Genomic DNA, 17,258 nt, shown 5'->3' on the forward strand with positions numbered 1-17,258 from the left:
ATCACCCCCTACACCCTTAAATAGGGCACTATTTGAAGGGACAGCCATTTGTAGTGGTGTCCGAAACGATAGTGTACGTTATTGAGAGCACTCATTCAATCCCACAATGCACCGCAATAACGAGTGTACAACTGATGTATGCTCAACAGCTAGAGAACACCCAAAATGCACTTTGAGAGTCACGCGCTGAATGAATTTCCACGTCTCGCCAGAAGTTGCCATTCGCAGCTGAAATAATCCATCCATTTCCAAACCGAGCTGGTCCAGCGTAATATCACACAGGTATAAATTCCTTTTAAATGTATTATTTAATGTTTAATTATGGTTTATACCTGCTAATTTCCATGGCAGAGTTCAAGATAAATCTTTTCATTACTACTGGAGCTTCCAGTTTGCTACATTTCAAATAATTATTCAACAGCAAGCAGAAGCTATGCAAAATGGCAGCCCTTCTGGAGCACTCACTCGTTTTCATTCACTCCTTCAAGTGGACTATATTAGTGGAGTAATGTAGGGAATAGTGAATGAGGGTATAGGGGACGATTTCGAACACAGCATTGGTCAGGAGCGAGGTTTACGCGAGGTAACGTCATGTGAAAATAAGCCGGACAGCCAGAAATCTGCACCAATGGCTCTCTATGAGAGTGTGATGCAGTTCCATTTTTCACCACAGATTTACATTGGAAATGTGTGGGGCGCTGTAGAGTTAGGGTGGGCTCTGAGACCAGCTGCTCCACTTAGTATCATGAATACATGCCTGCCGAATACATGCACTACATTTTAATATATCCTGCTCAGAAAATCCAAAAAAGATTTGTTGCAGAATGCTGAACACGTTTATAATTTATTATTAATTCAGTGTATATGTAGAGGTCTATGTTTTGATTAATATTTTGGTGCCGCAGCTAGAGAGACATGCACCATAAAAGATTTACTCATTCACTCATGTGATCCCAACATTACATCAACATTACACAACATTCTATGTTAACCCATTTTTTCCCCCTCATCTATGGCACCAACGTTTTATTTGTCCGAAATCTATATCATAAATATGTATATTTATATAAGGTTTGTATAAGGTTTTTATCTGTGTTCTTGTTAGATATGTGGTTGTCAAACTGCATTTTTACATTTTGTTTATGTGTGTGATGTAATAATGCAGATTTTTTTAATTTAGAACAGCAACCACCCAGAAAACTCTAGCAACGGCATAGAAACCACTCTGTACACCCTAGAAATCATCCAAAACACCTAAAAACCACAGAGAGCATCCTAGAAACCACACTGATCACCCTAGCAACTGCATAGCAACCACTCAGAACTCCCTGTAACACCTCACTGCACTGAAAACCGCACAGAACTAAGCTCTTAGCAACCGCATACTGTAGCAACACCCTTGCGTTGCCGGTGAGTTTTGCATGGGCAACTGCAGAAGAAATGTAATGCAAAAATTTGTTTTCTGAATAATTTCTTTTAGTCTGCCATTTTGTTATACTCAACAATGCCTTTAGAATCATATGTATCCTTATTTTAGTATGAAAACCATTATACTAGTGAGATCTTCACTAATATAGCTTCAAAGGTTTGTGTGTGTTCTTGGAGGCGCTTGTCTTATTTATCAGGCTGTAAAGCTGTTTGTATGGAAAAGCTGTCTCTTTAGGCATTTGTGTGTGTGTGTGTGTGTGTGTGTGTGTGTGTGTGTGTGTGTGTGTGTGTGTGTGTGTGTGTGTGTGTGTGTGTGTGTGTGTGTGTGTGTGTGTGTGTGTGTGTGTGTGTGTGTGTGCGTGTGTGCGAGTGTGTGTCTGTGTGTGTGTGTTTGAACGTTGCTGAGTTGTCTCCACTTGAATGATTCTGTGTTGCGTGTGAGAGAGGATGATCAGAGGAAGCTTTGATCTCAGAAAGCATGGATTCCCCGTCCTCTGTCTCTCTCTGTCTCTATGAGAGATACAGTTTTATTTGATCCCATACATATTTAACCCTGTAAAGTTACAGTGCAACAATGTGTGCTAACCAGACATGTTCTAATTTGTCTGTCCACTGTGAATGAGAACGAATTTGATGTTTAATGAGGACCTCTCATACACAGAATTTTTCCATGCTAACAATAAAATATTTACTATTCTCTATGCCTAATCCTAAGTCATTTTTTAAATGATTTATTTATTTGTCCATTTACATTTTACTAATTAATTGTTTTTACAATCGAGGGTATCCCCAGATGTCCTCAAAGGTTCCCAAAGGGAAGGTTTGTACGATTTAGGTCACTTCTTTGTCCCTAAAGTATAACATAAGTAAACACACACCAGGGAAGCCTGAGGAAACCCTGGACTGAGAACAGAGTGTTCCTCTACTGCGTTTCACTTACTCTCACAGCTAGATGAATTATTCATCCATTTGAGCCCTTAAACCATTTTCTCTCTCTCTCTCTCTCTCTCTCTCTCTCTCAACATGACAAATACAAAGTTCTGTCATGAAACTCTAGATGGCGCAGGCTCATAAGTCCTTAACTCAATCTGCTTGCAATTGAGTGGTGCTGGTATGACGTCACTTTGTAGGCCAACCGGCAGTTAGCATCGCACTGGTTCCCTAGACAAAAACCCAATAGGATTTCCCCATAGGCTTTGGAATTATCGCCAAAAAATAGTTTTTGAAGAATTTTGAATTTTGAAGCCTAAATGTAGTCGTCAGAAGTAAAAAGCTAAAGGTAAGCTATAAACAAACTACACCACAATCGCTCGCTTTCAACGTCACATCACTAAGCTTCCGACAACTATTTCAGTTTTTATCTAAAAACATTTTTGCAGAACGTTTGAGTTATAATAGTTTATATAAGCATATTAATGGGGCTGTAAAAATGATGTTTAATGTCCCCGACTGCCTCTGTAGAAGGGGTGGGACAAAATATCGATAGGGCAATATATTGTAGTCATTCTCTGTGCGATACTCTGTGAGAATTGATATGCTGGCGCCAGATATCGATATTTTAATTAATTAAATAAGGCAAGGCAAGGCAAGGCAAGTTTATTTGTATAGCACATTTCATACACAGAGGCAATTCAAAGTGCTTTACACAGAAATGAAGTTAAAACAGTCATAAGTGAATAAAATAAAAAATATATATAGTATAACAGTTATAATAGGAATTAAAAGGAAATAAAAATAAAGATGAAATCCCCTATCTGGGGTGGAAGAAAATGGAGAGTCAGGTTTACTTTAAAAATATTTGTCAGGTAACTGTGCGTTTAGACAGTACCCTTACAGAAAAAGGCGCTCTAAATAGATTCCATCACTACTTCATGGCTCCTCGAGGTGAGCCTTGAAAAAATGAATGAGTCAAACATGAACATAAGTTAACTAGCCTAAGAAAAAGAGGTTTGCCCCAGCCATGTTTAAGTCCAAACTTGCACTTAACATTTTCACAGGCATTTTGTTTTCACAGTTAGAAAGATATCGCAATATATTGATTATCGCAGAATTGCTGTATCATGATATTATCGGTATCATGAGCCACGTATCGTGTAACGTATTGTGAGGTACCCTGTGATTCCCACCCCTACTCTGTAGTCCTATTTAGCCACTTGTTAGCAACTAGGGCTGGGCAATATGACCAAAATCTCATATCAAGATATAAGCAATCTCATATCTTGATTAGGGCTGCACGATATGAGGAAAAGCTGCGATGTGCGATAACATTGTTTAATATTGCGATGACGATATGACTTGCGATAAATATTCAAATGTGAATGTTAGCTATACTGTTCCCATGTCTTAGTGCTTTAATAGTTTGTGTTCAGTGTTGGGCACATGTACCGGCATTACGTATTCAGAATACATATTATGAGTAACTGTATTCCGTTACAGTTACAATTTAAATAGTTGATATTTAGAATACAGTTACATTGTTGAAATCAATGGATAACATTAACCATACTTCATGAGTTTATGTACTCTCTAAATAAATTAAGGCAACTCAATGCATTTCTCAGAACGCCCCAATATGAAAACGAAAAAATGCACGGTTTGCGTGATCAGGAGTCGGAGAGGAACAGCGGGAGCTAGAGGTAGAGATGGAGCCAGAACAACAGAGCCAGGCCAAGAAATCGTTTCTATCTTGGAAATTCAAACAGCATTTCATATTAAAGAAAGAGAAGGGAGAACGAAATATAACACGGTAGTGCAACTGTGCAGTGCCGCGGTGGCGGCTATACACGCACGCACGCCTATATATTTTTTTTTATCTAGCTTATATAAATTCATTATATATTCGTTAAATATATTATTCGTTAATATTTTTTATTTTCAAAATGTAGGCTATTTAATTGAGATTGACGTATATATATATAGGCTACCTCAATTAAATAGCCTGCATTTTGAAAAAAATAAATTATATATATATAGGGCCTATATATATATATATAAGGCTCAAACATGCGTGTTTATTTTAGTAGGCCTACTTCCGTCTGTGAAACAACAAACTACAGTCTGTAAAACATTTAAATAAATATCTGTAAATAATCGAAATATAAATAGTATAAGTTAAATATTAGTTAAAGAAAAATTTCGTTTATTTCCTCACAGACGTGCGTCATGCCTCTTTGCGCTGAAAGGGAAGACACGAGCAGGAAAGAAGCATCGTTTTCTAATATCTTAATGTCTCCTGATGTTCCAAAACTGATAGGCTATACTTGTAGTAAAATGTGAAGAACGAAATTATCTTCCGCAGGGTCAAGAACTGAGGCTTTGTTTGATTATGCGCTTTGAGAGAAAGCGAAACTAAAAATCTCCGGCGTGTATGAAATATGAGGATTTGGGGAAACAAATAATAGATTCCATGTCCAGTAGAATAAAATGGAGTAAGCCTAAGCTTATTGTTAAATTCGAGGAAAATCGTGTGACCAGATAGCAAAACGCAAGCAATCTTAAATTTGGCTCACCACACAAAGCTTCCTCTCTCGTTCGGCATGAATCCTTGTTTCCATGGCTGCGATGTAACATTTAATTGCAAACCTATTATTTATTTTGTAAATGAAGCTTTGTGCTTCACTTGTGTCATTAATATTCACGTAAAACAGCATTCACAAACAAAAAAAAGGTGTTTTGGCCGACCACCGCCGGTGCTCCCAGCTTAGTTGACGTGCAACTTTACATTCTCCTATGCGCTGATTTACTAGCCCAAGCGCCGTTGGCCCCGTTGACGGCAGCTAAATATTTTATAATATATGTTTAGTAAGCAGGATTTGATGGCCGCATTCCTAGACTTATAAAATGCAATTCAATGGGGAAGTAATCCAAGTATTCAGAATACGTTACTCAGATTTGCACATGTAATAAACAGTTTTCCCTTATTCATCGTGTCAGGCTGTCGGTTGCGATGTGTTCATCGCGCGAGTTCATATCGCGATGACGATGAAAATTCGATGTATCGTTCAGCCCTAATCTTGATAATGATATATATCACAATATAGTACCTTTTCTGTAAATTAAATCAATTAATAGTTTATATATACTGACCACATGGAAATGATTATTTCTATATATAAAGTATATATCCAAACGTACTCATTCATATGTGATTATTTTTCTCCCTTTATTTAGAAGTGTTTGTCATTGAATCATTCATTTTTAAAAGATTTCAAACGTCGATTCATCCAATAACGAAACAAGTCGTGATGAATGAGACATTGACTCATTCAAATTATTCCATCTTCGTGAGTGTCTGTTATATGAAGTGCCACGGGCAAAAACCTGTTCTAATGTTTTACTCTGTGGTTTATTTTTAGCACGTGACGTAGGGCTGGACCATTCATCGAAAATAAATTTGAGACCAAAATTCAAAACCTCTAAACGACGTAATTTTCCCATGACGGTTTTTAATCCTGTTAATACTTTCCCCTTAAAAACATACCGCGCATGTTGCACATGACTCCGCCCCGTTCATTCAGTGGCATGGAAGCAACACGGAGGCGAACTCAAACACCGATCAACACACGCAGACAGCGTCCTCACAAAAGTTAGTCAATTGTATGTGTTTAAAGGCTTGCCAGTTTGAACGTTCAAGTGATTTTACACAATTCAATAACATCAATATGGAAAACATGGCACTTCAGTGCTCGTGAGCTGTTTTCTATGACACAGAGAGCCGAGTCGTGTCTCTGACAATGCGCGAGCCATAAAGGCAGATCACTTTCACTTGCGTCTTCACTAAACTTTGTCAATTGTATGCATCTTAAGGCTTGCCAGTTTGGACATTCAATCGATGTTGTGACACACAAACACAGACTCCTGCTGGGGGCATGCACTTGTGTAAGATTGCAGTCATCCAAATGATGAAAAAGTATTGTCATAAACAATGTATTTTGCAACACCACAAAATAAACTATAGAGCATAATTTGAAACAATAAACTTTTTATTTCGTCCATCCGATATATATCGTCATATCGCACAGCCCTAGAGCCCTGCATTTCTGCCCGAGCCCGACGGGCCCCGACTTTTTTCCGCCCCTAGGGCCGGGCTTCGGGCCAATTTTCCCGTCATACCTCAAACGCGGGCCGGGCTTCGGGCCTTTTTAGGCTTCTCCTTCATTTTATAATTTAGACATTCAATAATTAAAAGAAACAATAAGATGTGCTGCGCTGGTGGAAACAACATGAGACCATGATGTCGCGAGTCCGCTACTGTCAAGACTGACTAGCACAATGTTTAGAGGACGGCGCTATGCAACTCGCATCGCCGCAAATTAGTAAAGCAAGCCAACACGCAAACTGCCACAAGTGAAACTGAAAATAAGCTAAGTCTTAGATGCTCAAAAACACAACCATCTTCATTAAAACGAATGAGACTAAAGGCTCTTACCAGTGTTTAGGTCGCTCGTTCTCATAATGCGGTCTCTGATGTTGAAATGAGCTGATGAATAAAATGCTCATATCGGTTGCACATGCACTAAATGTTAAATGTGCATATGGCGCGGGAATTGAAGATCGGATTTATATTCATTTCGCGGAGAGGTGTAAGGTAAGACAACCAGCATGTTTTTTTTGTTTTTTTTAGATTGTGTAGTCCGTTTTGTTTGCGCGCGCCATTGCGATCTGCCTGCCTCATCTTGTCAAAAATGCCTTTTTACTGTGATGGTGGTGATAGCAGGCTAAACGTTTAAAACGATGCTTTAAGTGTTTTATATGGATTTTATAAGCAAGACAAGTCAAGTGTTGATTTCAGAGACTAAAGCGTTGGGTTAACTCACTGTCGGCCGCTGGGTCACTTTAAAAAGCAAAAACTTTAATTTAACAAACAAAAAAATGCTTCAAACATTTTTCTAAATTAACTTAATAAAGAAACAAAACGAAATATAGCCTAACTACTTTGACAAGTGTTGATTTGAGAGGCTAAAGCGTTGGGTTAACTCACTGTCGGCCAGCTTGGTCGTCACTTTAAAGAACAAAATTTCTGAATTAACTTAATAAAGAAACAAAACGAAATATAACTACTTTGACATTAAAAACAAAACTGAACTATTTTAATGGCTGCAACTAATGTATTATAGGGAGGATAAAAAAAAAACACGGGCTCCAGTCGGACTCGGGCTGATAATTTTGAAAAAAACCCATTGACTTTGGGACGATGGAACCAAAAGTGCTAAAATGCTGACTTGTTTCCGCGTTTTAGCCAACAAAGTGATGTCATACCTGCACCACTCTATTGCATCATTCTCTATAGATCACAGCTGATTGGTTCCTGCTGTATTGGTAGCCAATGAGCTGCTCAACTTTTAAATTCTTGCCTCTTTTTTTTGCTGTAGCAGTTTGCAGCACGCTTTCAGAAACCCTGCACCTTCCCAAGTTCAACCTGTATAGATCTGCTACGGGTTGATTCACGTATGCTATGTTGTACAGCAGCAGCATGTATTGCTTGCTCATAGCAGCATGTTGTGTGTATTGGCAGTGAAAAGTTACAGCAGCAGCGTAGCAGATCTATTCCGCCAAGACCAAACACATTATCATGGTCATATTCATTACCATGCCAAACTCTCCGAGAGCTGTCATGAAAAAACTGAGAGCTGGAGCAAAAAAGTGTGAGACATTTGAGTTCTAGACAAAGAGTATATCCTGCTCACACACTGACCTGTGTGTTAACGTCCATGTCGGCCTCCAGCAGCACTCGAACGGTAGAGTAATGGCCATTCCGTGCGGCCAGATGTAGAGGTGTTTGCTTGCGTGTATTGCAGCTCATGAGGTTGGGATGGGCGGTCAGTAGCATGCGGACCACCTGCAGACGGCCATACAGGGCGGCCAGGTCCAGCGGCGTTTCCCCGCGACTGTTCCTCATGCTGGGGTCCGTCAGCTCCTGCAGCAAAACACGGACCACCTCAGAGTGACCGTATTGAGCCGCACAGTGCAGAGCCGTCTCCTTCTCAAGGTTCTACATCAGAGAGCGAGACAAGGAGAGACAGGAAGCATGTTACTGTAATAAATTCACTATGAAGCATCCATTATCTAAACAGGAGCTGTCATAACTGTCTGTCAATCACCTATTGCCCTAAATAATTCCCATAATGCAATGCAACTGCCTGCAGGCTATTGTCAGTTTTTTTTTTACACATAAGACAATACACAGCAGCAAAGATGAACACCCTGATCGGATCCCTCTATCACATGAACGCTGGTTAAAAGTGATAAAGACAAATTACTTGAAAGTGAATCGTGAATGCATTAGCAGAGTCATGTTGTCATTATATAGTGATGATATGATAGATCTAATGGCAGTATTGAGTGGGTGCTAGGTGTTTTTTAATGACCCAAGTTGGCTAGATATAGCTCAGGATTCTCTGATCAAGTCTGATTACTTAAAAATTGAATAGCAACGCAAAACTCTTCTCTGTGAGCAAATGGTGTGGGACGAGTTAGAGGTTTGTTCAAATTTGTAAACCTACTAGTGAACACAGAATATCATCCACCTATGAAACTGGAACCATAACCATATTATAACATAACAGCACCCTCTACTGCCACTACTGCACACCACACTTGTTCTCTTGGCTATACATGTGTGTGTGTGTGTGTGTGTGTGTGTGTGTGTGTGTGTGTGTGTGTGTGTGTGTGTGTGTGTGTGTGTGTGTGTGTGTGTGTGTGTGTGTGTGTGTGTGTGTGTGTGTGTGTGTGTGTGTGTGTGTGTGTGTGTGTGTGTGTGTGTGTGTGTGTGTGTGTGTGTGTGTGTGTGTGTTTAGAGGGGTGCTCCAACAAACTGAGAGATGAGAGGTTATGTCTCTAGCATGAAGACAGAAAGGGCATTCTTGCAGGTCTGTCAATAAACAAGAGAGCTGCAGCGAGTGGCCGCTTTAACTGCGATGACTTATTTCAAGCAAATGAGTTCCTTAATTAGCCAGACATGATTGAAAATTATGATAAGAGACTCCCAGTCCCTGAAGCAGCACAAAGAAACAGACCTGATACTGCAGACAGATTTCTCTCGCTCTCTCGCTCTCTCGTACTCTCTGTCCTGCCTTTCTTCCTTTAATCTCCCTTTTTCAGCCTTGAACACCAAACACACACACACAGTAATTTCCTGCATCTATCGTGCATCTGTATGTCGGCCAGACAACGCAATATCCAGAGAGACAGCAGGCCGCTTTCCCACTCCATAGTGTTCACGCCCTATTGGTTAATATCCAAGATGGGCTGTCATGATAAAACAACAGAAGAACAGGCAATCACATTCAATAAATGAAATGACACATAATAGTGACGGCGTATCTAGAGCGATCAGCACTTTAGACGACACAAAACACATAATTAAAGTATAAAATAGACAAATAGGCTCAACAAAAGTGCCTTGTTCACAGATGAGGAACCCGTGAGTCTCGTCTCTTAGCGGAGCACTAAAGCAGATGTACAGACAGACAGTACGGCCCACGGGAGGATAGAGGAGGTGTGGAGGAGCGCATTAGTCTCGGCAATCCTGTACAATCCAGTGCAGTTTAATGCGGATTTGTTTTTTTAACCCAAAATTGTAGACTTAAAGGAATATATCCGGGTTCAATACAAGTTAAAGGGATAGTTCACCCAAAAAATAAAAAATTATCCAATAATTTACTCACCCTCAAGCCATCCTAGGTGTATATGACATTTTTCTTTCAGATGAATACATTCAGAGTTATATTAAAAAATGTCCTGGCTAATCCAAGAATTATAATGGCAGTGAATAGCAGCCCAAAATTTGAAGCCCAAAAAAGTGCATCCATCCATTATAAAAGTGCTCCACACAGCTCCGGAGGTTAATAAAGGCCTTCTGAACTGAATCGATGGGTTTGTGTAAGAAAAATATCCATATTTAAAACTTTATAAAGTAAAATATCTAGCTTCCAGCCGTCAACCTTCCGTATTCAACTGACAAAGAAAGTGTAACGCCTCTTGCAGTTCAAAATGCTTACGCTTCTTTCGTAAGTTGAAGGGGTTGAAGGGATGAAGTATCCCTTTAAGCTCAATAGACAACATTTAATCTTGATTACCACAAATAAATAAAAAAAATATGGTAGTACTTACAATGGAAATGAATAGGGCCCATTTAGGAGGATTTAAAAGCAGAATTTTAAAACTTGAAGCACATTGATTCTTCTGTTAAAATGTTACTTTAAAGGTGTTTAGATAATCATTTTACAGACATTTTAGGGTTTATGGCATTAACTCCCATTAAAGTGCCTCAGTGTAAACCAGATTTTTGCTGCTTCTTTTTCTTAAGAAAAGGAAAGACAAGTATAAAATACTTTTTGTGGTAATCAACATTATGCCCGGAATATCCCTTTATATTTCCATACACATGAAGCTGGGTCCAGTGACCATCGAACTATAAAACACATGGTTCAACTTATTCTCTCACATACTGTACGCTTGTTTGGCTAAGGCAGGAAGTGACCTCATACTCCTGACCTGTGTAAAGGAGAGATGGGTGAGAGTGTTAACACGGCGGATCTGACACCGGGACTCACAAACACATCTGGCAAACGCTGTGTGTGTGTGTGTGTGTGAGAGAGAGAGAGCGCAATAGAGGAATTCAGAGGGCCGTCTCTTGTGGGCTCAGAGAATCTGGAGTCAGAGAAAATGGTGTAACCTTTCGTCCTCCCAGCCAGAAAACAAAACATTCCTGAGTAACGCACAAAACTAGCCATTTTCTCACACTCTCTCTCTCTCTTTCTCTCTAACACATACAGCCTCATCCACGAAGCATCTATGCCCATTTGCTCAAACACTCAAATCTTAGCTAGATAAATAAGTCTATTGTTTTTAACATAAAAGTATTTTTAAATATATTACACTACTGTTCATGAGTAAGATTTTTTTTAAAGGACATTTTAAATTGACCAAAAATACAGAAAAGACAGAAAGTAAATGCTTTTTATTCGTTAAAAATCCTAAAACAAAATGGTTAACACAAAAATATTAAGCAGTGCACCTGAAGAAATGTTTTTTTGAGCAGCAAATAAGCATATCAGAATGATTTTGATGGATCATGTGACACTGAAGACTGGAGTAATAATGCTGAAAATTCAGCTTTTTGCATCATAGGAATAAATTGCATTATAAAATACAGTAAAACAGAAAACAGTTATTTTATTTTGAAATAATATTTTATTTAGTTTTTACAGTATTTTTGATCATTGGTGAGCATAAGAGACTTCTTCCAGAAACACTAAAACCATTTTACAGACCTCAAACATTTGAATAGTGTGTGTTTCTCTTACGAGAGGTTCTCTCGTATTGCGTAAGTTCCTTACGCTACGGGAAAGTATTCTTTCTTCGAGATTTCTGAAAAACCCAAAATTATCCTTAATTTTGTAACATTGTCAACGCAGTGCGGCAGCCTGGCAGACCATAGCAGGCTATTCCAGCGTGCCATTGGCTGCTCTGCTGGCAACTGCAGCAGCCTATCGGTGAGCCCGCGTGACGTGGCGACCAATGAGGGCGCTTCGCGCCCACCTGGCTTCATTTGCCTACAGGTGGGGTGTGGCCACGTGTATATAAGCAGGGCTCACGGGCTGCATATTCGATTTTCTTTTCTTCAGCGAAGCCCTTCGCATCGCTGGATCTGGAACCCGCCGCCGTTGAACGTGCAGACGAGCAAGCAGAGGACAGCGCCTGAAGAAGCCGGCAGCATCGCGCCACCTTCAGCCATCCGTGCCTGCTCTGCTATCCGGCAGCATTATATCCTTTTATTGCTCAGTGTTGTCGCCGCTGCGTCACACTTTCACAAAAAGAGCCGAGCGTTTTTCTAAAAATGTCTCGTTCCACCTGCGGCTCGTGTCACGCGCAGCTCAGTTCCGGGGACCGCCATGTGATCTGCGCTCTCTGCCTGGGCCGTGATCACGCCGCCGCCGCACTTCTCGCCGGCGGATGCCCGGAGTGCGAAGAACTAACGATGTCGACCCAGCGGGCTCGACTCGATCAGTTCGAAGATGACATCCCTCCAGTCTCTGCTAAGCCGCGCAGGAAAAAGCGCCGCTCGCAGCGGACTCCGGAGTTGGCCGAGAGAAGCTCGCCGGAACCCTTCCCGCCCGCTTCACTCTCGCCTTCCCCGCCCCCACCCCAGGCCGCCATTTCTGTTGCCGCCTCTGGGGATGAGGCGGATGCGGCGGATGCGGCCGCGGAACACGCCGACAGCTGCTCCATCATGGCTTCCGACAGCGAGGAATGGTCTTCCGCGACCTCTTCAGTCCGAGCCTCCGGACGCTCTCGAGCGGGTGAGGACGCCGAACTGTTGCGCCTTCTCACCCGGGCTGTCGAGCAGCTAGGCCTCGAATGGGCCCCGCCTAAGGTGGCAGCGCCGAATCGGCTCGACGGATGCTTCCTGAACAGTCGCCGCCGTGCGCCCACCGCCAGGACTGCACCCTTTCTGCCAGAGCTTCACGAGGAGCTCGCGAAGTCCTGGAACGCGCCATTCTCCGCGAGGGTCTCGTCTCAGGCTTCTTCGACGCTCTCACAACTTGACGGCGCGGCTGAGAAAGGCTACAACGCTATCCCTCCGGTGGAAGAGGCGGTCGCAGCGCACCTTTGCCCGCCTTCTGGTTGGCGCTCAAAGGCTGCCCTCCCGTCTAAGGCCTGCAGAGTGACGTCATCGCTGATCGGCCGCGCTTTCGCTGCCTCCGGTCAAGCTGCGTCTGCTCTGCACTCTATGGCCGTGCTGCAAATCCTCCAAGCCAATCTCCTCCGTGATCTGGACGAGAGGAGCTGTGACGCTGAGCTGTTCACGGATTTGCGAAGCGCGACGGATCTCTCCCTCCGCGCTACCAAGACCGCAGCACAGGCCCTCGGACGCTCCATGGCCTCCCTCACGGTAGCTGAGCGCCACCTCTGGCTCACGCTCGCGGACATGCGAGAAACAGAGCGCGCGGCCTTCTTAAACGCCCCGCTCTCTCCATCTGGGCTCTTCGGACCAGCGGTCAAGGGGATCGTCGACCGTTTCTCCGAAGTACAGAAGACGACGCAGGCCATGAACCTCTTCCTGCCTCGACGCCCAGGCGCCAGCGGTAGCTCCGTTGCTCGCCGTCCTCGCGACCAGCCAGCACCGAGCTCCACGCAGCGCCCAGCGCGGCCCCCTTCGTCTCAGCGAAGACCGAGCGGCCGCCCCAGATCGCGCTCTTCCAGCCACGGTAAGCCGCCTCCCCCTCGGGGCCCCCGGCCTAGGATCGTGCTGAAGTCCGAGCCTCCAAAGCCCTCCTAGCCAGAGGCAAGAAACGACGGTTAAGTCCCGCTGCGGCCGGACCACCGTCAAAACTCTTTTTCCTGTCAGCCCCCACCACTGTGGCTGCTGCAGAGGAATTTCACGCAGCCAACGAGCCGGCAAAAACGCCCTCTCGCCTGTCAACCACCGCCGTTTTTACGGCGAACCAGAGAAATCACAAAAGTTGCATTATTTCTGGTTGCACGGCTCACGCCGTATGTGTTTCAAATGTAGTAAATGTGCCCACTTTTCTGTGTTCACCCCTGCACATAAGCACAATAAACCCCGTGTCCCCCACTCACATAAAGCGGCCTCCGGCCGCTCGAGTGCTAGAGTTAGGTCACGTGTCCGCTTGTCTGCGTCCACGCCTAGCCACCACACGCGCTGTCACACAGCCACTCTTAACCGGTCATGTTCCACGCGTAAGAGTTGTGCCCGCTCAAACGCGCTCACACATTTTCGCGAACATTATGCCCCAGGCGCTACGCGCCGCGCCACACACCATTTGTTTTCCGCCCAAGGTGGCCGAAGCGATGAGTGTAGGGCCACACACAAGACATTCCCCGCTCAGAGCGGTAGAGACACAGTGTGTAAGGCGGCCAGCCACCGAAAGCGAGCGGCTGGCCCACAGCACAGAGAGCGCGCGCACCGCGCCCGCCCCTCTTATACGGGCCGTCAAACCCGCGAAACGCAGCGTTTCGAGCCCAGAGGCCGTTCTGTCCCGTTTGGCACACGCGAAAGCGTGGGAAGCCATTCCAGGTGTATCAGAATGGGTGCTGAGAACAGTGAAGCACGGCTACACTCTGCAGTTCGCTCGCCGCCCTCCGCGCTTCTGTGCGCGTATAGAGACGAGAGTGAGCGAAGAAGTAGCACATCTACTTCGAGCGGAGATAGCCACGCTGCTGTGCAAAGGGGCTATAGAACCGGTTCCCCATTCTATGAGCGAGTCAGGCTTTTACAGCCGATATTTTCTCGTGCCAAAAAGGGACGGGTCGCTCAGACCGATTCTGGATCTGAGGCGTCTGAACAAAGCTCTTTTGAGGAGATCGTTCAAGATGCTTACGACCAAGCAGATCCTCGCGCATATTCGCCCGAGAGACTGGCTAATTTCCCTAGATTTGAAAGACGCATATTTTCAAATCAAGATAACGCCGCGTCACAGGCCATTCTTACGATTCGCCTTCGACGGCCAGGCTTATCAATACACCGTCCTTCCGTTCGGCCTGTCACTAGCACCCCGTACATTTACGAAGTGCATGGACGCGGCCCTCGCTCCCCTGAGAAACCGGGGGATGCGAATATTGAACTACTTGGACGACTGGCTCATCCTGGCGCAGTCAGAGGCCGAGCTCCTCGCCCACAGGGCAATGCTGCTCAGCCATTTTGACAGCCTGGGGCTCACGGTCAACTGGACCAAGAGCTCATTAGTGCCCACGCAATCAACCTCATTTCTGGGTTTGAATCTGGACACTGTGGCTATGTCTGCCCGCCTGTCAACACAACGCACGCGCCAAGTTCGGCGCATGGCTGCGTACTTCCGGCCGGGCAAAATCGCACCTCTCAAGCTTTTTCAGAGGATGCTGGGACGTATGGCCTCAGCTGCAGCTGTGCTCCAGCTGGGCTTAATGCGCATGCGCCCGCTGCAACGCTGGTTAAACGCCCGAGTGCCTCACAGAGCCTGGGCTGCCGGAGGTTTCAGGATCAGAGTGACTCAGGGCTGTGTTGCAGCCCTAGAGCCCTGGTTAGTAGCCGACTGGTACCAGCGGGGAGTGACAATGGGAGCCATCTCACACCGCAAAGTCATCTCGACGGACGCCTCCACCTCGGGTTGGGGCGCCGTTTTCGAGGGCAGACCGGCCTCGGGCCTCTGGTCGAGCGGAGAAAAACTCCTACACATAAACTGTTTGGAGATGATAGCGGTAGAGAACGCGCTCAAGCAGTTTCTCCCGTTTATACGGGGACACCATGTGTTGGTCCGGTCGGACAATACCACGGTGGTGTCCTACGTGAACCGGCAGGGCGGTGTCAGGTCCAGGTGTCTGGGCAATCTGACGGAACGCCTGCTCGTGTGGGCACACAGCTCGCTGCGCTCGCTGAGAGCGGCGCACGTTCCGGGCCACCTCAACGTGGGCCCGGACAAGCTGTCCAGGGGCCTCATTCTCCCAGGAGAATGGTCCCTGCACCCCCAGACAGTCCAGCTGGTATGGCGCCTATTCGGCAGAGCGGAGCTCGACCTCTTTGCAACAAAAGAGAACGCCCGCTGCTCGACGTTCTTGTCCAAAAGCGAGGATGCGCTGTCCCAACTTTGGCCCAGCCTCCCGCTGTATGCTTTCCCGCCGATTTCCCTATTGACCCAGGTTATAGCGAAAATCAGGGAAACGCGCCGCCCGGTGCTCCTTATAGCGCCGCGCTGGGAGAACCAGATTTGGTACCCAGAGCTGGTGAAGCTGTCGCACTCACCCCCCTGGCCAGTTCCGCTGAGAGCAGACCTCCTCTCTCAAGCAGGAGGGTCAGTTTGGCATCCCCATCCAGAGCGATGGTCTCTGCATGTATGGGTGACCAACGGATACCCGTTGACCTGCCCGAAGGGGTTATGAACACGATCTCACACTCTAGAGCCCCCTCGACGAGGCGGTTATATAGTTCTAAGTGGTCGGTGTTCACTGAGTGGTGTGCTTCCAAGGGATTGGAACCGCAGCAATGTGGGGTCCAGCGGGTGCTCTCCTTCCTCCAGGAGCTCTTGGAACTGGGCAGGTCCCCTTCCACGCTCAAAGTGTATGTAGCGGCTATAGCAGCGTTCGCCCAGACGACGCTAGGCAGCACGCTAGGAAGGAACGAGCTCATCATCCGTTTCCTCAGAGGAGCTAGACGGATGAATCCCCCGCGGCTCCCATCGGTTCCTATTTGGGATCTGGCCTTGGTCCTAGAGGCCATGAAGGCTCATCCCTTTGAACCGCTCGAGACTGTGGAACCAAGGTTCCTTTCGCTAAAAACCGCGTTCCTGATAGCTCTGGCTTCAGTGAAACGCGTGGGGGATCTACACGCGCTCTCAGTGAGCCCGACGTGTATGGAGTTCGGTCCTAATGACTCTAAGGTCATTCTCAGACCGAGGCATGGTTATGTCCCCAAAGCGATCGGCACTCCTTTCAGGGCGCAGATTATCTCCCTCTCGGCTCTGCCAGCATCCGACGAGGGGGACGGTGGCAATATCCTCTGCCCTGTCAGGGCATTGAGGGTTTATGTCACACGCTCCGCCGCCTTCAGGCGTTCTGAGCAGCTATTTGTTTCGTTTGGAGGGCGCGCTAAAGGTCTCGCCTCCTCGAAACAGACCCTGTCCAGGTGGATAGTGGACGCGATTGCAACTGCATACGCTTCCAAACACCTGCAGTGCCCGCTAGGTGTCAGAGCACACTCCACCAGAGGCATGGCCTCTTCGTGGGCTTGGGCCAGAGGGATTTCCATCCACGATATTTGCGTGGCGGCAGGCTGGGCCTCCCCGTCTACGTTCGTGAGATTTTACAATCTGGAAGTTCCTGCCTTACAGGCG

The 17,258-nt window shown here is 45.5% G+C and overlaps 1 protein-coding gene across 5 annotated transcripts in view; it reads right to left on the reverse strand.

Annotated features, from left to right (window-relative positions):
• anks1b (ankyrin repeat and sterile alpha motif domain containing 1B) overlaps nucleotides 1-17,258 on the reverse strand; it is a 239,810-nt gene that overhangs the window by 157,696 nt on the left and 64,856 nt on the right. For all 5 annotated transcript variants that reach the window (XM_079818229.1, XM_079818230.1, XM_079818227.1 and 2 more), the window contains exon 4: nucleotides 8,123-8,419. In XM_079818229.1, coding sequence (XP_079674355.1) covers nucleotides 8,123-8,419 — 297 coding nt within the window. The remainder of the gene's footprint in view (nucleotides 1-8,122; nucleotides 8,420-17,258) is intronic.

Source organism: Gobio gobio (genome assembly GCF_949357685.1).
Source record: "Gobio gobio genome assembly, chromosome: 5".
Classification (NCBI taxonomy): Eukaryota; Metazoa; Chordata; class Actinopteri; order Cypriniformes; family Gobionidae; genus Gobio; species Gobio gobio.